A 21693-nucleotide genomic window follows, 5' to 3' on the forward strand; every position below is an offset into this window, starting at 1 on the left:
TAGCAATGTTCCGGCAAATGCTAAGGCAATCTCAGGGAAGGGAAAAATATGACTAATGAATTTTTTCCCCAAAAAATAAATAAAAGACCTCAGAGATGCTATTTGAATATCAAATTTAGCCTAGTAAGCCCTGAATGAAGAACTCACATAAACATATAACTAAAATGTAAATACTGTGGAAACTGCTAATAAAGTACAGGTAAATTTTGTAAACATTAAAATAAATAATAAATTCCTCATAGAGTCTAATGGAGATAGTATAAATAAATAATGACTTTGAATTTCAGCAGAGAGGAGGGGAAAGTGTAATATATTTTTGTACATATTCCCTTACATAGTAGATAATTAGTAGTTATAGTTTAAAGAACATTTAAGATAATGAAGACAGTAATATTTAAACATATGACTATAACTAGCCAAAGACTTCGATATAAATATTCTTAGTAACCAAATCAAGATGTGAAGAAGGAAATTTTTTCATTTCATGCCAGGTAATGAACATGCATTGTCTAAAGTTGATGGATCAGGAAATAGAGGTTTAGTTATAGAATTTAAGTATTCAGTATCTTTGTGTTCCAAATTATATAGCATCAAAATTCATAAAGCAAAAATTGCAGGTATAAGAGGAGACAAAAGACGGCCAACAATAACTTCCCTTCTTCATCACACAAATATCAAATAGAAAATAAATCACTAAGGATATAGAGACTTTACATAATTAATGAGATATATTAATCATGTATCAAATTTTATTTTTAAATCAAAAAGGATAATAAAACAAATACCATAAAATATATAGAAAGTAAAAATAGTGAATGCCTTTATCAACATATGGAATATAATTAAAGTCTTTCTCTGAAGAAAATATATTCCACTAAATATTGATACTACATGAAAAAAAGAAAGAATAAAATTTTAAATATTAAGCTTTTCTCTCAAAAAGTTAGTACAAAAAATAAGAAAAGTGGAAAAGATAAAACAGAGAGAAAAGCAGAAATTAATAAATTTATAAAACAGGCAAATTATAGAAATGTAAACAAATTCAAGAGCTGGTTCTTTGGATAGAAAAAAATAAGCCACTGACACCTAAACAAGGAGAGTGATGGCATAAGTACTCAACATAAGAAATAAAATTGAAAAATAACTAATAAGGTGCACCATTATAAAGGAAATCAAAAGAGAGCATTTCAGACAACTATAAGCTCAAAAAATGAAACCAATTAAAATTATTTTTAGGACAATTCATATTAAGTAAATTGACATTAGAAGGGAGAGAAAAACCTAAGTACATCAATTGCCTTGAAAGAAATGAGGAATAATTGCAAAGCAGTCTTCCTGTACCACACACACACACACACACACACACACGCATCAAACAAGGCATTATCACAGTGAATTCTATAAATCTTTATGAAAGAGATTATCCTGCTGCTTGTTAAATGTTTTAGAACACAGAAAAGTTTTCAAATTTCTCTGATGAAGCAAGCAAAACAATTAGGCTCAAATATGACAAAGCATTAAAAAGAAACATCAGAGACGAATCTCATTTGCAAATACAAATGAATATTTTGAGAAAAAATATAAGGGCATGGTGCCCATTAAGAGAGTAAAGATCATACAACAAAGGAAGATTTATCCAGTAATCCAAAGAAACTTCAATTAGGAAATACAACAAAATAATTTTCCCCAAAAAATCAAAAATTTTAAAACTATCCTCTTCATAAATACAGAAAAAGTATTCAATAAAATTTAATGTAGTTTTTAAATAATTTAAACAGAAAAAAAGTTTATTTTCTTAACTGGGTAAGTAGATTGAATCAAAAGACAGAATCATGTTTAATGTTGAAACACAGGAAGCACTAGCATTAAATTGAGGAACAAGATGAAAACATCCACTAGTGCTACAAATTTCTGAAAGTACCAAGGGGCACAATTTGATAAAAGAAATACACAAGATACAAAAATTAGAATGAAAAGACAAATCATTTCTTTGCTAATATTATAATTATATAGGTAGAAAACAAGTGCAGAAACCACTCTGAGCCACAGTCCTCAACCTCCAGGCTGGGGACTGGTCCAGTCAGAGTCCTGTTAAGAAGCAGGCCACACAGGAGGGAGTGAGTGGCAGGTAAGCAAGTGAAGCTTCATCTGTATTTATGGCAGCTCCCCATCCCTGCCATCACTGCCTGAGCTCCGCCTCCTGTCAGATTGGCAGCAGCATTAGATTCTGCATTATGGTGAGTTGTATAATTATTTCATTGTACATTACAATGTAAAAATAATAGAAATAAAGTGCAAAATAAATGTAATGTGCTTGAATCATCCTGAAACCATCCACTCCCACTCTCCCCTTCTGTGGGAAAACTGTCTTCCACGAAACCAGTCCCTGGTGCCAAAAAGGTTGGGGACCACTGCCTTAGAGTACTCACTGAAGTGCTTAATTATAAAAGTAACTAAGTATTCAGTAGCTTGCCGCTTTCCTTGAACAGCTGAGTTCCAAAGCCATTGGAACAGTAGAGGAAGGTAGTCATCTATGCCAGCTGTAGGTGGGGGTGACAGGTAGGGTCCCACAGTAGCCAAGACCGGGGTGTGGAGGGCATCCATGTGTGGGGGTAGGCCTGTGCAGAGTCTCAGAGCACGGGTGTGAGGAGGACAAACTTGTGAGGTGGGAGGGGAAGGGGGTGTCCCAGAGCTGAATGTCAGGATGATGGAGTGGCAATGAATTTGGAAGATAGATTACATTCAGGGAAACTGATCAAAAGTGTTATAGCAAAGTTAATAGGAGAAAGCTTTCTCACTTCAGAGAAGGGAGTTAAAAATATAGAAATGGAAAAGACCAGAATGAGCCCTGTGGTGATGTATTAGAATTGGTGAAATTAGTGTAAATTCGCTGGAGTGCAGTGGTGTGATCATAGCTCACTGCAGCCTTGAATTCCTGGGCTCAAGTTGTCCTCCCACCTTAGCCTCCCCAGTAGCTGGGACTACAGGTATGTATCACCACTCTCAGCTAATTGTTTTTTTTTTTAATTTTTTATAGAGACAGGGTCTTGTTATGTTGCCCAGGCTGGTCTCTAACTCCTGGCCTAAAGCAATCCTCCTATCACAGCCTCCCAAGGTGCTGGGATTATAGGCATGAGCACCTGGCCTATGATTTTCGATGTATAGAAATTGGTATGCAAACAAATATAAATGTAGATTTGTATTACACAGAGCCCCTAAAAGCAGTGAGATCCTAAGATCAATGAACACACATAGCACTCAGATCTTGAGTTCTAAATACAATTCTGAAATTTAGGCTTCTTGGGAAAATGACTGATTCCAGGGATCAGACACAGATTGTACAAAATAAGCCTGAAAAATCCAACTGTGCCAGAAAGCAAAGAGATGCTCAAACCAACTTGAAGGGGCTCCTGGTGGCCAAACTGTGAACAATTAGAACAACAAAATACATTATAATAGTAACTCATTAAAACCCTTTAATAAAATAGAAACCCAGAGTTTGTACATCAATTTATTTATTTATTTCATGAGAAATGGGATATTTATATACCTTAAAAATACATCTTCACAAAACACTTACAAAAGGGAAAAGAGTAAATTTATAGTAAGAAATCTCTTCACATATCACCTCAATCAATTGATTCAAGTGAATATTATCAAGCGTGGAACAAACTGAAATCATGTGCCCCCTGATAAGAAGGAAGGAAAAGAACACGAAATCACTCCTGTGACTTTTCTACCAAAGATGTCTACCTCAAATCTAATCATGAGGAAACATCAGACAAACCAAATGGAAGGATATTCTACAAAATAACTGGTTTGTAATCTCTCAGTAGCAAGGTCATGAAAGTCAAGGAAAACTGAGAAACTGTTCCAGGCTGAAGGAGACTGAAGAGACGTGACAAAGGTGCAACGTGAGATTTTGAATTGGATTTTTTTTACTAGAAGGGACGTTGTTAGCACAGTTGGCCAAATGTGAATGGGGTCTGAGGACTGGATTACAGGAATGTATCAGTGTTAATTTCCTGATGTTGATGGTTGTATTTTAATTATGTAAGTGAATGCTTTCAAGAAATATACACTAAAATATTTGGGGATGATGGAATGTCAAATGGCTCTAGAAAAGTTTTTTTATGCTGAACTTCCAACATTTGTAAGATTATGATTGTTTCAAAATTTCTAAAAAATATTTGTTAAAAATTCCATATCTTCCTCATATACTGACTATTATAGTTTGAAAGTATGAGAAAAGATAGCATTCATAATAGAAAGGAAAAAAGATAAAATACCCAGGGATAAATTTTATTAGTGGCATAAGAGAACACTTGCATAAACTGAAAAAAAGGAAACTGAATATTTTAAAGATACCGCTTCTTGAGTAGAAAGATTTAAAATCACAAAGATTTCAATTCTCCATAAATTAATCTCTAAATTCAACATATTTCCAATTAAAATACAAAATTTTTATTTGTTGAAAAGGTCCAAATATTTCCAAGGTCTGCATGGAAAAATAAACATCAGAAAATAGCCAGCAAATATCTTTTAAAAAGGAGTAATCAGTAAAGGTTAATCTTATCAGATATTGAAATATAATGCTTCAATAATTATAACAGTTCAACAATGCTGCAAAAATAGACAAGAGATAAGTGGAAAAAGTAAACAGATTCCAAAAATAGATCCAGAATGCATATGAAAATTTAGCATGTAATAAAAACTGGCATTTCAGATTAGTAGGAAAAAGATAGATTACTCAACACATGGTGTTAGAACAGTTGATTGGTCTTTTGCAAAAATATTAAGTTGTAGTTTTACTCCACTATTCTAAATCAAAATAAAATCCAGATGCATCAAATATTTGGCAAGCTTGATACTAACAACAAAACCATACAAATACTGAAGAAATCATAGGAGAATCATTTTAAAATCTTGGTATCGGGAATGACTTCCAAAGCAAGATCAATAAACACAGGACATAAAAACGACACAAACATTCTAAAATCTTTGTATGACACAAATCATAAAGACAAAAGACAAATGTAAACTGAGAAAAATATTTGTAAAAAGCATGGAAAAAAGCTAATTTCTTTTGTATACAATGAGTCCTATCGAATAAAAAGAAAAATAAACTCCAATAAATGGCCAGGGGATAGAAACAGTCTGTTTACATACATACAAATGAACACAAATAAATGAAAAGACTCTAAACCTCACTTTTAAATAAATGCAAACTGAAATAGAAAGAAAAACTAATTTACTGGAAAATTTTTGTTTTATCATACACAATAGTAAAGATGTTATGAAATAGATACTTGCCTATATCGATGATAGGACTAGAAATTAGTACAACCCATTTGGAAGACAATTTGCCAGAATTTATCAAAATTTAAAATGCACACATCCTTTGACCTTGAAGTTCTGTGAGTACACTAGCTTACCAACACACACAAAAAAGTGTGGACAGAATGTTTATTTGATTTTAACAGCAACGCTAACTGGAAACAAATTTCCATTGTAGCAGTCAGGATCCAGTACTCAGAAGACAGAAACCACACCAGTTAGTTTAATGGAGAAAACTGATACAAAGAACTGCCAGCCAGATATTAGAGAACTGAAGCAACAAAAAGGGAATGCCCGCTATCATCCAGGAAACAGTTACCACCACTCTTTTTGCTGATGAAAGAAAGGGACGAAGTGGAATTACTAAAACTTAGAAGTTTGGAATAATTGCCCCACAAAACTGGGATGGAACCCGTAAGGATAGGGCACCAGCAGATGGCGCTGGGCTTCCGCGGGAGTACAAGAAGGCCATTTCTGGCAATGTTGAGAAAACTGCAAATGGAATCAACTACTGCTGCCAGAACAAACTCCCACTGCCTAGATGAAAAAGACACATTGCTGAGGAGACACTCACAAGAAGGAGAAGCAGAACAGAAAAAGAAAACAAAAAATAAAGTTTCCTTAACTTTCCTCTTGTTTTCCAGTCTCTAACACCAACATTAACAGATCCTAAGAGGAAGCCAGCTGACTTCAGGGGACAGGGGTGGCGTGGGGACTGTAGTTTGCAGAGTCCCAGGCCTAGCATCACAAAGCAGAATATACAAGTGTAGGCTTGAAGATGACAGACAATAGTGTAACAACTGGCACATTAGTGGAAAGGAAATAATCAGCAAAGGAAATAATCAACAAATAGACAACCTACAGAATGGCAGAAAATATTTGCAAACTATACATCTAACAAAGGACTAATATCCAGGATCTACAAAGAACTCAAACGAATCAGCAAGAAACAAAATAAATAACTCCATCAAAAAGTGGTAAAAGACATGAACAGATTTTTTCTTCAAAAGAAGATAAACTAATGGGCAAGAAACATAAAATTGTGCTCAACATCACTAATCATCAGGGAAATTCACATTAAAACCTTATCCCTGTCAGAATGGCCATTATTAAAAAGTAAAAAAAAAAAAAAAAAAACACAGATGTTGACGTGGATGCAGTGAAAAGGGAATGCTTATACACTGTTAGTGGGAATGTAAGTTAGTACAGCCTCTATGAAAAACAATATGGAAATTCCTCAAAGAACTTAAAGTAGACCTATCATTCAATCCAGCAATCTCACTAGTGAATATTTACCCAAAGGAAAAAAAAAAAAGTCATTTTTTAAAAAAGGTACTTATTCTCAAATGTTTGTCACAGCACAATTCACAATTGCAAAGATATGGAACCAACCTAAGTGCCCATCAGTTGATGAATGGATAAAGAAAATGTGGTGTATATTATGTATATATTAATATATATATTTGTGTGTGTGTGTGTGTGTGTGTATACCATGGAGTACAACTGAAATATCTCAGAAACGCGAATACAAATACCACATGTTCTCATTTATAAGTGGGAGCTAAACAAGGGTCACAGAGTGGTGTAATGGACATTAAAAACTAAGAAGGGATGAAGGTGGGAGGAGTATATGGAATGAAAATCTACCTATCAGGTACCACATACACTATTCTGGTGATGGGTACACTAAAAGCCCTGACTTCAGCATGATATAATTCACCCATGTAACAAAAAACACTCGTACCTCCTAAATCTATTGAAATTTAAAAAAAAAAAATTGTCTTAGGATCTGAATAGATATTTCTCAAACTAGTACATACGAATGGTCAAGAGATAGATGAAAAAAATGTTCAACATCTCTAATCAGGGAAATACAAATTAAAACCACAAGGAGATATTACTGCACACCTGTTAAAATGGCTATTACTAAAGATAACAAGTGTTAGAGAGGCTGTAGAGACAAAGGAATCCTGATACACTGGTGGTAGAAAAGTAAAGACGTCATTTTGGAAAAAATAAGAGAGGTTCCTCAAAATTTTAAAAATACAATTATCATATGATTCAGGAATCTCACTTCTGGGTAAATATACAATGGACATAAAATCACCATCTCTAAGAGATATCTGCACTCCCATGTTCACTGCAGCATTATTGACAATAGCCAAGATGTGGAAACAACTGAAGTGTCCATCAATGGATGAATGAATAAAGAAAATGTGGTACATATACAAAATAAAATATTATACACTTAGAAAAGATAGAAAATTCTGTCATTTGCAAAAACGTAGGTGAACCAGGGCATTATGTTAAGTGAAATGAGCCAGGCACAGAAAGACAAATACTGCATGATCTCACTCACATGTGGGAGCCAAAAAAGCCAAACTCATTGAAGCAGAGAGGAGAATGGTGATTATCAAGGGCTGGGGGAAGGCTGGGATGTGGGGAAAGGAGATATGTTGGTCAAAGGAGACAAAAGCTCAGTTAGACAGGAGCAATAAGATTTAGAGATCTATTGCACAATATAGTGAACCATAGTTAGTAATGCATTGTATATTTAAAAATTGCTAAACAAGTAGATATTTAAAGTTCTTGCCACAAAGAGGGTAGGTATGTGAGGTGATGCATACATTAATAAGCTTGATTTACTCTGTCTATAGTGTACACATATATCAAATTTTACACCACAAATACAATTGTAAAGTATAAATTTCTAAATTACAAAAAATGGAGATTATACATTGTACACATACATTCTTACACACACATATGAATATGCTTGGGAAATTTCAAGAAAAAACTTTTTTCCTGGTGATTACTTTTGAGAATAAGATTGGATTGAGATATGGATTGAGAGGAAGTCTCAAATTTTCAATATTTTCTTGTGCTGATGCATGTGTTATTTACACAATAAATTTTAAAAGAGTCTTATTCACCAAAATCCCTATAAATTCCATGAGGTATGTTCATTCTTCATTTCATTTGCATACTAGGTAATGGAGATACAAAGACATGTGAAAGATAACCTCTTATTTCAAGATATTCATTTAGTAAGAACCACAGTCCAAAGACATGTGTATAAGGTCTCTTATGTTAGGTTAAACATAATTAGAATAATAGGAGGAAAATAGAAAAAGGGCTAAGGACGTTCAGAGATTACTTTGTAACGGAGAGTCTTCATGGAGATTAAAGTAGTTGAGAAAAACTTTAAAGAACTGAAATAATAGAAACAAAGAATGATAGATGGGAATCCCAAAGCCAGGATATATGGGCCAAGGCATAAGAGTATAGTGAAGATTATGATGATGTAATTCAAGGAATAATTTTCCCCTCAATATGAGAACTCTCCAGCTCTGTTCCTTAGAAGCCAGGTTAAGGTAGAGAGTTAACTGTGTTGCTAGGCAACATTGTTTATGATAACAATCATCTTTGGTGAGTTGTATCTGGACTAGGAAGAACTATAGAGGATACACAAATACCTGATGGGGAGCCACTGAAATAGGCTTTCCTAAGTACCTTGACTCTTGTCACTGAGAAGTTCCTTGCAGAAAATCTGGAAGCAGTGCCTTTGGAATTTTTATAAGAGACATAGGCTTATGAGACTTTTAAACTAGGGTAATTCAGCACCTGTCCTATGCGATTCTCTTTACCTTGAACCTGAGCTACCACCTGGGTGGCCAAAGAGGGCTGTGTGGGCTGCTGCCTAGGCAGCTGAGGACTTCTTCCACAGAAGGGGAAGTCCTGAGGCTGCTCTTCTGGAAGGATGTATTTATATCCTACATGTGTGTCAAGTGTGGCCATCTGAATGTTTAATTAACCCTAAGAAGTGTTTCCCTGTACCCCTGATCAGTATTGGCAGATGGGTTTAAGGAATGTCAAAGCATTTTAGCTGTAGTGGAGAGATATCAATGGAAGTGTAAAATCTAGAACACAAGAGACAGATTTTAGTCTAATCATGAAAGATTTAAATGCCAGATTGTGGAAAATGATTGTAATCTAAGTTTTGGAAGCAAGTAGGACTCTGATAGCTTTCGAGTAGAGACTTAATATGATTAATTTTTTTCAAATCATCTTATCAGACCAGTAATGTGGTTCATAATATATGTTGGAAGGGAGATCAGGGATTGGTTTAGTGAAAGGTGATGTAGGACCAATCTAGATGGCTGAAGAATTGATAACAGTACTAATAAGTACTGATAAGAGAGTACTAATTTCTCAACGACAGGGCAAAGCAGTAGCCAGAGGCTCAGGGGAGACCGAGCCTGACATCTAGTGGAGAGATCTGATTTGCAGCTATTGCAATTTACCTCATCATTTCCTGTTTCCTGCCTGAACCCCCAGGCATTATTGAACTCAAGTTTAAATTCCCATAATTTGTAAAGGCCACTCAAGATGGTCTGACAAAAAATACAAGTACATTGAGATAGTTACAAGAGTAGTAATTTAAAAAAGAAGAAATGTTTGGGCTTGTTTTAAAAAATAAAACATTCATCTTTTCTCCTTGGGACCAGAAAAAAAAGTGACTTAAACACTGAAAAATAAAGTTGAGAAAATTAATTTCCAGTCCTTCTTTTCCTAAATTATATGATGGCATTTTCCATAGAGACCATTATTGGTTATACAAACACAGAAATACACACAAACATTCAACCATTTTTCCACCTTTTATTCCTTCTTAGAATTTCCATTATCCTTTCTTTTAGTTCTCTCTTTTTTTAAACCTTATTTCTTTATACATCACACGGTCTGCTTCCCTGTTTTTCTTCTCCACTGACAAGCCTCCCTTTTTCTTGCGTGCACTCCTAGCATTTGAATGGTTTAAAACATTAAAATGATACAATATTCACTTTTCCAAATGAATACATATTTTGAAACTCCTTTAATCTCTGGCTATGAAAGAGCTAAAAAAAACTCTCAAAATACAGAAAATGCCCTTGAAGTGTTAGGAATGATGACACAGTTTTTTCAGGTTTTCAGTAAACATACACCATAAAATGAAAAAGAGCAAAGAAAAACATTCACTTAAAAGTACTATCTTGTTTCTAAATTCCTTGAAGTGTTGCTGGTCTTTTCTTGAATGCTCTTTTTCCTCCTCCATCTATATATGTTGGAACAAGTAAAATGTACCTGCAAATGTCTTGTGAACTTGAAACACATTTGGTACTAGAAAAACACCGAAATTCTTTCTCTCAAATCAACCAGTAGTCAAAATATAAAGCATATTTTTAAACTCATTCTTTCTCACAAGAATAAGCCTAATAAGTAAAGGAAATAGAGAAAAGAAATAGAGGTGCAGAATATTAACCCAAGCAAAAGTAGCTAACTGGTCATACTCCTAATCATAATTCAATGGTGAAGGACAGCTTTCTGCCTTTCATTAACAATTTTTTTTTTAAAGGCATTTATTCTTTCTGGCTCTTTAGGAAATCAACTTATAACAATAACAGCCCGTATGTGTACTTAGACCAGATGCTATTTCACTCAGGTGCTAAAACTGTACACTTTGCTAACTGTAAGTTCTTTTCAAAAATAATTCTCATCCAAAATAAAAAGTGGTACAACTCTTTTGCTTTTGAGAACACTCATCTCTTCCCTAGGGTTAACAAGCTATAAAGAATCCTGAGGCACAAGTCAAAAAGACTATAAAAGGAGACTTGAAAGTTTCAAAGAAAAAAACCCTAAGCACTAAATAAGCTCAAGAAGCTTAACTACTTGAAGTGTCTGAGTCTGAATCTGAGCGTCAACAAGACAGCAGTGGAGGAGTGTTTGAAGATGCGTGGTATGTTGCCTCCTTTAAATCAAGAGCATCTAAGTAACCAAATGGGCAAGGGATTTCAGAGTAGTAGGTAAGGAGGAAACTAGAGTGCTACCGGTTTTTGTTATTAATCGAGAGAGTTCATTTACAGGGATGATACGATTAGGAGCCTCTACAGCTTGACAACTGTGTGAACCTTAGTATGAAACCTAAGCCTCATGATCCTTAAGTGCTAAATGGACCTTGTATTCGTTTTCTATTACTGCTGTAAAAAATTAGCACAACCTTAGTGGTTTAAAACAACACAAATGTATTATTTTACAGTTCTCAAAATCAGAAGTCTGAAACTGGTTTCACTGAGCTAAAATCAAATTGTCAGCACGACTGCATTCCTTCTGGAAGCTCTAGGGGAGAATTCATTTCTTTGCCTTTTCTGGCTCCTAGAGGCTGCCCGAATTCCTTGGCTTGTGTCCTCCTTCCATCTGCAAAGCCAGCAGTGGCCAGTTGAGTCTTTCTCACATGTCCGCATTCTCACTGACTCTCCTGCCTCCCTCTTTCACTTATAAGGACCCCTATGATTATGGCGGGCACCTGGATAATCCAGGATATTCTCCCCATCTCCAGAGAAGCTGATTAGCTGCCTTAATTCCACCTGTAGCCTCAATTCCCCCTCACCATGTACCCTAACATATTCACAGGTTCTGGGGGTTAGGACATGGACATCATTGGGGGCCATTATTTTGCCCAACATAGACATCATAAGGTTCTTGTGAAAAATAAATAACAATATAATGTGCAGAATGCTTACACACTCCCCATAGAAAGCACACAATAAATATTATGTCCATAAAAATACTTATAGAAAAGGTGAATATAGTCACTAAATCTAACTTAGCCAATCAAATGCAGAGTACACAAGGATGCATATAATGGCTGGATTTTCTTTTTAGGTACTTAACTGAACATTCCTATTTATGCCCATTGTATTCTGGATCATTCCCATTTATAACACATTCGTAATTCAGTTCCAGTCATTTTATAGATTGAGAGCACCCACCACACACAGGCTTTCATGAGATCACCGTTTCAGCAGTGACAATCAGAGTTTGCTAAGAGACATTGTTAACTTGCCAGAGTTGGCACAAAGACTCAGTTATTAAACAAGCAGGACACGTCTCCCAAGAGAAGTCACAGACAGAGAACATCAAGTAGGAACCTCTAAAGAGAACACTGGGAGCTCCACCGCTTTCCATTATGCTCTATTCAGTTCTGAGATCTAAATTGCTGCTGATTTTTCATCTTTTAATCACTTCACAGAAGTTAAGTGTCCTTGGGAGGCACTACAGAGGGTAGCACATATCTCATCTCATTGATTCCAAATTAATTTGATCTTTTAACTCCCAGCTACTGAGTTTCCTGGGCTTCTAAAAAAAAAAAAAATCATTTTGTAGTGAATTTTTCTTTTTCACAAATAAAACCCAAACTGTAGAATCTGTAGTTTTTGGCAAAATTACATTTAATACTTATTTCCACTCGAATAGAAATATAAAACTTTGACCACATGTAAGACTTTTTCACAATAATAAAAAACATACAAAGTGATATATGTAGAAATTAATTTGGTTTAACATAAGGACTTTGCCTGACACTATTCACGATATAAGGATACCCTTTCAAAGGATATTAACTGTTGTTCGTGCTACCTTTTTCCCTGGAGACCATGAGTATTAATTTTTAAACATTTATTTGGAAGAGTTAACTCTCACAGGAAGGTGAAAGGATGGATGAGTTAGCTTCTTCAAATCTACTGTAAATCTACCCAATGAATAATAAAATAATAGAGTTAATGCTTAATTAAAGTTGAAAAAGGTCACAAGTATTACCTTTGTCATCTAATTTTTTTAAAATCTCAACTAACACTGAAACTCATACATGCTGCTAGTCAGTATTTTGGTGTTCAAATCATAGATCTATGAATTTGATGGTTGTAACAAGTGTTTACAGTCTTGAGAAAGTGTTCTGGGTTTAGACCAACTAAGTAAAATAAGAAAATACTGTCAATTATATAAACTTCAAAATATTAAAATTCTATATTTATAATTCCTATAAGTCAAAAACTAGAAAAAAATTAAATGAAATAGGAATAAATTACACAGTCAGAATAATAGGAATTGTCTTTTTTCCTTCCCTGTAAACTTGAAATGAGAATTCTCCTAGTGAAAATGAAGCATTAATTATTCCACTACAGGAAGTAAGACTCTAGGTAGGCACTAGATCTGCCAGAAACAAGGGACCTGATAGCTGGTGGCCATGTAACTTCTCTGAGCTTTTGTCTTCATTCCTCTAAAAGTATTTCAATGTATTCGAAGCTCTAAGAGTTCATAAAGATCCTCATTTTACAAAGGAAAAATATTTGAGACCTACAGAATTGAAATGAGTTCAAATGGACTAAGCAGGATTTACACCTCTATGTTCTTTCCCTTCCAAACGCCGTCCATGAGATTCCCAATGTCCCTACCAACCCTGAAATGCCCCACTTTTTACATCTGGGGTAAGTACCATGGAAAACAGTGACAGGTGAATGAGACCCTCAAAGCATTCCCCACTCACTTGGTATATTGCGGAGCGGAGGAGGAGGTACATTGTTAATAGCTATCATGTGAGACAAAATAGCTGCTGGAAGAGAAGACATAGGCATCTTGATGGCTTAAAGGTGGCTGATCAGAGGCTAGTGGAAAAGTAAATGATAGCTCGTTTCCTTGATGTCATAAATCAGAACCTTCAAGGTAGTCTTTGATTGGTTGAGTCCTAGGGAATCTTCTTGGTCAGAGATCTTACCCATTGTTTGTGTAATGTTGCCAAGAGTGATGTCTAGACCAGGGAGAACTATGTTGTATCCTAGTCCAGCGGTATTTATGAGAGGGACTTTGTGAACTACAGGGTAGGAAGGAAGGAGGAAAAGGTAATATACAAGTGATATAGCAGAATCAACAGCACTCGATGAGTCCAAGTTAGATGAAAGAATTCACTGTATTGGTCCATAGCTCAGAGCCCTTTTCTTGGCAACCAAATGTTTACAGTGGGTATCACAGACCCTTTTTATAGCGGCAACAGGAAAAGGATATTTATATTGCTCTCCATGGCTACATACATATGGTAAAATATCCTTTCTGATTATCATATACCAATAAACTCACCCCTGCTTACATTTAACTATATTCTGCTGGAGTGTGGTATGTGTTTTTGGTTATTTTCTGCCGCTCCACAATAATTAAGGCTAGTTACAGTGGCTAGGGTTTAGAATCCTAATTAGTGTATCTTTTGATTCTAAGTATCATCTTTCAAGGTGTTTGAAAATATTTCCCTGGTGTTATAACTATAGAACATTATATAGAAAAGAAATGTGGCTGTCTGACACCTGAGCCAGACTAGTAGAGTGTTAATCACTTATAGACCAACTTCGTCTAGAAAATATTAATAACTGGAATGGAAAATATTCATTATATTACAAAAGTAGCGGGTTTTTTGCAACCATTCCTATTAAATTGTATCTGCACAATAAACTTACTATAGCCTAACTTTTCAATTGAATATTTCCTGTCCCCAGTTTTACTAACTCTGGACTCACTGTAGTCTCAAATTCATTGAGTTCTCATCATTGTGCTTCATCTTGTCTTTCTTCTACACTAGCTAACTACCTTCACCTGCCTGGCTCACATCTCAGAACAGCACCTTCTCATTCCAACTGTCCCCCCTTGGTAATCCCTACTGCCTTTATTCCACAGGCTGCCCAGATGCATTCTCTGCCCATTCTCACATTTAACATTAAAAGAACCAAGGACCTGCATTTTTCATGAGTGCTAAGCAGATGGAGCTATGAAATGTTGAATTGTTTTCTGACAAACAATTTTGATCAAACAATTGTAAAAAAAAGATGTTTTTCTAAGACCCTAAGAATATACCGATCAATTTCCTCTGATTCCAATTGTTCTTTTAATGTTCTTTTGTTTATATTATTTTCTAGTTATTTCTCCTTCTTTTCTATATTTTCACCTTTTCTTTTCTCTTTTCTGTATTTCACATATAATAAAACTTATACTCTAAAAGCTACATGATATCATAGTAATTTCACATCAAACTGGACCTTGCTTGAAAACAATTTGAAAAAAAAGAAAATATGAGTAGTGACAATGCAAGTAAACAAGAACATTAAGGAGGAAACAGAAAAATAAATAACTAAATAGTTGACTTAATGTTATCCAAGTCTATGTAATATGATTTTGTATGAGCATCTGCTAATATCTGCTGGTATATGCCTAGAGAAAATCCATCACATCACAAATTCAGCTCCCCCCAAATGTTTTGAATTAGTCCTTCCAATGTATTCTAAGTCCTTTTAAAATTCATTCCAAGAACAATGACATAAACACGTGATTTTTCTCGAAAGACAGATGTATTAAATTGTTTAATTGTCAATGCCTGAACATTACTCATAAGTCTAATTGTTTCTCAGCGACTTATTTGTAAAATTATGTTGGGGAGGTCACTTAACCTGCCTTGATCTCAGTGTCCTAATCTATATAATAGTGGAAATGATAATACCTCATACAAATGCTATGAAGATTAAAGTAATGAAAATAAAGGTTCTAGCACAGTGCCTAGATATAGTAATGATTCAATTTCCAATTTTATTAGTAATTATATTATTATTGCTAAAGTAAGCTTTGAGAAATTCACATGGATTAAAATTTTTAAATACTTTAAATATTTTTTAAATGTACATTTCACATAGGTTTAATCTATTCCTGCTACACAGTTGGTAGTAGTATATTACAGGTACATTGGACACGATGTACCTTCAGTATTTATCCTGTATCGCAAAAACCAATAATAATAACCAAATTTATCATGATAATTTTCTGTACACTATTAGCACTTCTTTTTTTTTTTTTTTTTTGAGACAAAGTCTTGCTCTGTTGCCAGGGCTAGAGTGCCATAGCGTCAGCCTAGCTCACAGCAACCTCGAACTCCTGGGCTCAAGCAATCCTCCTGCCTCAGCCTCCCGAGTAACTGGGACCACAAGCATATGCCACCATGCCCGGCTAATTTTCTATATATATTTTTTCAGTTGTCCAGCTAATTTCTTTCTATTTTTTAGTAGAGATGAGGTCTTGCTCTTGCTCAGGTGGGTCTCGAACTCCTGAGCTCAAACAATCCACCCGCCTCAGCCTCCCAGAGTGCTAGGATTCTGGCGTGAGCCACCACGCCTGGCCACTATTAGCACTTTTAACTAAGTTACTTCCAGAAGGAAGATTCTTTCAATTAACATTAAATCAATTCAATACACATATTCATTTTTAAAAATATAATTATCAAAATATTTATATAAATTAAAACTGGTTGGACATAAAATTTATTTGTATAAAATAAAGTATTTCATATAACAGTCTCCAATCTGTCCTTTGACAGGATAGTGTATAAACTACATTTTCACATGTCCATAAGAACCACAAAAAAAGTAAATTTTATATATCATATATACATATTCACATGAGTGGTTAAAAATAATACCTAAATTAACCAAAATTTATACAATCTGTATGAAATCATACCCTGATTAATAAAGTATAATATTTATTTATATATACACATATGTAAATGTATGAAAATGAAAATAATATGGTAACTCGCACTTATTTCAGTTTTTATCAAATTTCTAATAGAAAATGAACACCCAGTGCAAAACTTTTGTCATTATCTGACTTTAACAAAATTTATTTGTTGCATTTATTCTAAATTGCTGAGTATAATTTTTATTTCCTTCAAAATGGTAAGTTTCATTTGACATTGACTTATAAACAATTTAAACTCTAATTCATCAATATATCATTAAAGAAATAAATCTATTTCCTCGGCCCAATCGACAATGATATGTTGGTGTACATATATTTGAATATGTATCTACCTATAATATATAATAATATACTATCTATAATCAAAAATTCTTCTTGGTTTTGATTGGTGTGAGATTTTTACCATATGTGGACCTAAGCAACAGTGTGTTATACTCACGTATGAATATTCAAGCACTTGCCACAAATACACAGTACACATTCTTTAAATTCAAACTGAATTTTAAACCACACCAAAAAATGATCTTCTATTTGAATGAGTTATTTATTTACCTGGAGAAAGGTATCAAATTTTTCAATATGCAAAATGCAAATAGTTAATTGCATTTGTATATTTTTTCTCTCCAGCTAACTTAAGATAGCTTTTCCATAGCTACCATAATCACTGCACCTATGATCTAAGCCCTATTCTGAGTGTTTCATTCTGGTATATCTGTAACTTTATTTATTAGGAAAGATGTGTCAAATTAGGATAAACTTGAATAATTTCTTTGGGGATTTCAAAAGCTTAACCAAAACAATTTCCCTGTTGGTCCAGAAATTCACAAGTATAACATATGTTATACCCAAATAGTCTTATTGGACTAATGTTAACTAGACACATTTCTAATGCTTTTGTAACCCCTTAGATCAGGCATATAACACTTAAATAGCAAAACCTAGAGAGGCAACAAGCAAAAGTTCAAACAACTACATGGAAAATAGCTCCTGAGCTCTGGCAAATAGGCTCTTATGAGACATATTCCAAAAGACGTTTTAGAATTCCAAAACCATAGAAATCTATAAAACTATCTCACAATAGAATCATAAGTATGGAGTAAGGTAAACTAAAGTCATTACAGGGCCTGCAGGAACAAGATAGATGAATAGATGGATAAAGTGGGAGCTTTTAGTTTTCTGAGGTACACACAGCAGTTTTAGTTTGCAAAGTGGGGTAGACAAGTTGAGATATTTTTGAAAAATAGTATAGGAGACAGGTCAGCCTGGAGGATGAGAGAACAGTATTTTCTTCGAGAGAGTACTTGCAGAGTATATTCACATCAAAGAAAGTTAATTTTTTGATACCCCTGCTTTTTAAAACTTATGAAATTTCAAACAGAATTAGCTATATAAAATATAAAAATATATTTTATAAAAGTGTGAGATATTATGGCCAAAATTTATTGTATTTTAACAATGGAATGTAGAGTATTTGTAGGACATAGAGTATGGGATGAGAGAGAGCACAGTACAGACTAGAGCTGACAGGATTTGAAGTTATGTACATGAGTCAAAACTTTCTCGGATACCTCCTGGGTGTGCCTCCCTGGTTAAGTTATTTCAATTAACTAAGCTTCCTTTTATTCATTTATAAAGTTATAGGGGAGAGAATAACTTCACCCCTGTAATTGGATTATTGAGAGGATTGTAAATAATATAAGTAAAGTGACTATGTCATTATAATTATTATAAATATTACATTATATAAAACACATATACTGTCAAAATATTCAAGACAGTACCACGCATACAATAAGAGTTCTCCCTAAAAAATTTCAGTTCCATTTCTTTCTCTCTGCAATAATATAGTAAGCTAAATACAAGGAGGCGGCCAGTGTGACAAGGACAGGCATACACCAAAACGCAACGAGGGTTAGCTTGTAACATTAAAGTAGATCAGCATTTGACTCAGAAAGTAGAAAACAAGAGCAAAAAATAATAACCAGCATAGAGAAAACACATTAGCCACTCCTGGCTAAGGCTTCACCAAAAACTGATGCAAAGGAATTAATAAATTAAAGCAGACTTCACTGTACTTTAACATGTATGTTTTATCCTATGAAGGACTCATTAGGCACAAGCAGACACAATGTCTCAGAAAATTTTACCAAAATGTACTGCCAGGATACATATTTCCATAGATGGACTGCTGACGAAAGTTTTCACTGCATTTCGGTGGCTTTTAAATTATTTTTATTTATGTTTTGAATAGGTAATACATGCATATAATACAAACCCAAGAGTTAATAAATGATATACACATAGTGAAAAGTCTCCCTTCAATTCTAATTCTCTAGCTATATAAATTCATTGCTCAGATATAATCTAATAGAACCATAAACCAGCATACTTCTCTTTTTACACAAATTCTGCACATTGAAGTATATTGGTTATTATTAATGATATATCTTGAACAGTTTTTTTGAAGCAGTACATACAGACCTGCCTCATCTTAGTTAAACGCTATTAGACAACAGTGATTTGCATTGCTGTATCATGAGATATCAGTCTCATGATTATGGATATTCAGGTTGTTTCCAAAATGTTAGTAATGCTATAGTTAATATTCTTGTATTTATTTCACTTTGTACATGTGTGGATATATCTGTAGACCATATTCCTAGCAGTGAGATTGCTGGGTCAAAGGTAATGTACATTGTAAATTTTTGTCAATATTGCCAAATTGCTCTCTATAATGTGTACCGATTTATATCCAAAATAGCTATGTGTGAGAGTGCCTCTTTGCTTACATTTTCATCACTAAAACCATAGCCATTTTATTGATTTTTGGTAACCAAGTTGTGACTTTAATTGCACCTTGTCTTATTAGGAGTGAGACTGAACATCTTAAATGTTCAAGAGACATTTCTATTTTTTTCTGTTTACTGTCATCCTTATCTTTTGCCCATTTTTTGTTAAATTGTTTCTTCTTATCGATTATAAAAGCTTTTACATAGTAAAGAAGTGAACCATTTGTCGGAAGATGGCAAAGAATTTTTTCAAGTTTTGTATTTAACTTCTGGATTTATGCTTTTATATTTGTAGCAGATTTAAAATATTATTCATAGTCAAATTTATCAATCTTTTCTTTTATAGCTTCTGATTTCTATTACATACTTAGAAAATCCTCTTACTCTCATTGCAAGACTACAAAAACCCTCATTACAAATTCTCCTCATTTGTCTAGCACTTTTGTCTTTATTTTTAGCACTTTTGTATTTATTTTCTGAGACACAGTCTCTGCTTAAGAATTAAGGATCCACTGTTGAATTTGCTAATGGCTTGTGCAGTTTCAAATTTTCAGCTATTTTCCACAATAACCTTGAAGATAGATATTATGATCCCATTTTATAGATGAGAAAAATGATGCTCTAAAAATTAAAATTATACAGTTGGGATACAGCAAAACCAGAATTTGAATCCAAGTTTGCCTTGTTTACATTGATTCCTTGGCTTAAAAATGATCAATTTTCTTTAAAAGAAATCGTGTGTGCTGCATCATAATATAGAATTCTCCTCTGAATGGAAATTACATTCAGAAGATGGTGATCTGGTCTTCCCACTAAGGAATTCATGAGGAGGACCCGAGATGTATTAATTCATTTATCTGCGTTTGCAAGAATCCAAGTTAAGCAGATGGGAAACAATTGTCTAAGTATGTCTAAGCATGGAGAGATTTATATATACACAGGGAGGTGGACAGTGAGGTGGTGCCTGCCCTGATTCTTATGGAGGGATCATCCAAGCTGTTTCAGAACTGGAACTCTGGGACTGAGTAGTACATAAATTGAAAAAGACAAGGTGAAGAAAGGAGGGCCAATTCAGGGGCAGTTAGAATCGTTCAGGGGAATGATGATGAGGTCTGAACTAGGGAAGGATAATAGGGAAGGAAAAGAGAGAATGGTTGTACAGTGGAGGCTGGGGGGAAGAACGTGATACAGGATTCCTAGGATTCTTCATCTTGTGTTACTACACTAACCAAAACAGAGACCAGAAGATATGATGATGATGATGATGAGAGTATAGATAATATTTATTGTGCATTCACTCTACACATATTTATTCCTCACAACTCTATAAGGTAGGTACAATTCATTAGTCCTATTTTATAGATAAGAAAACTGAGGTACATAGAATTAATTAACTTGAAAAGATTGTGAAAGGGCAGAATATATCTTACTTTTAACCCGTAACAAAAGGACCGGAAAAGGCTGGACCTGAAAAGGGATTCTTGGGACTTCATGAAAGTGGATTAGGAAAAAACAAGACACAGGACACCAGCTCACCTCCCCTTCCTCAAATAATTAAACTGCATTTTATTCATGAATCTCAACAATTGTTTTTCCTGTCCATGTCCTTCAGAAAGTGCCTAGAAAATTTTGGCATCTCACTTATAAAAAAGAATGTCATTTTAATATAAAAATCACCATGAAGATAAAACCAGATGCAATGTGATTTTTGAAACCTGACATTATTTCTCAAAAGATATAATAATTACAGACAAATACTTTCTTACAACATGTAAATGAAAAATCTTTCTTAAATGACTTTAGTAGTCTTAACGACAGTATCAAAATAATACTTCATACCAGCCCTTTTTATAAGAAACATAAATATTCAGCAGGAAAAGCAGAATATATGAATACCAGAGGATGGCTGTTTAAAATGATCAAGATGTTATCAACCGTAGATGATTATAAACGAAAAACAACATTTCAAATGAAATCAACTGTTCAGGAGAATAATTAAACATTATAGCAACTATGTAGTCTGGAAAACTAGTGGGATCAGAAACACTTGTCAGACTTGGCATTAGCAATTCCCATGCTGACTTTCAGATAAAATTATTTGAAGCACAGTCAATATATTAAAAAATTTTTTAAAATATCTTCTCTTCCTGACTTTTATTTAAATTCTTTCCCTTTATAGGCA

The 21693-nt window shown here is 34.1% G+C and overlaps 1 protein-coding gene across 1 annotated transcript in view; it reads right to left on the reverse strand.

Annotated features, from left to right (window-relative positions):
• The window catches only part of CNBD1 (cyclic nucleotide binding domain containing 1), a 307427-nt gene extending 293640 nt beyond the window's left edge, over positions 1–13787 (reverse strand). The window contains exon 1 of the mRNA XM_069465605.1: positions 13700–13787. Within this exon, the coding sequence (XP_069321706.1) occupies positions 13700–13787 (88 nt within the window). The remainder of the gene's footprint in view (positions 1–13699) is intronic.
• Positions 13788–21693: the final 7906 nt, after the last annotated feature.

This window comes from Eulemur rufifrons, chromosome 3 (genome assembly GCF_041146395.1).
Source record: "Eulemur rufifrons isolate Redbay chromosome 3, OSU_ERuf_1, whole genome shotgun sequence".
Taxonomy (NCBI): Eukaryota; Metazoa; Chordata; class Mammalia; order Primates; family Lemuridae; genus Eulemur; species Eulemur rufifrons.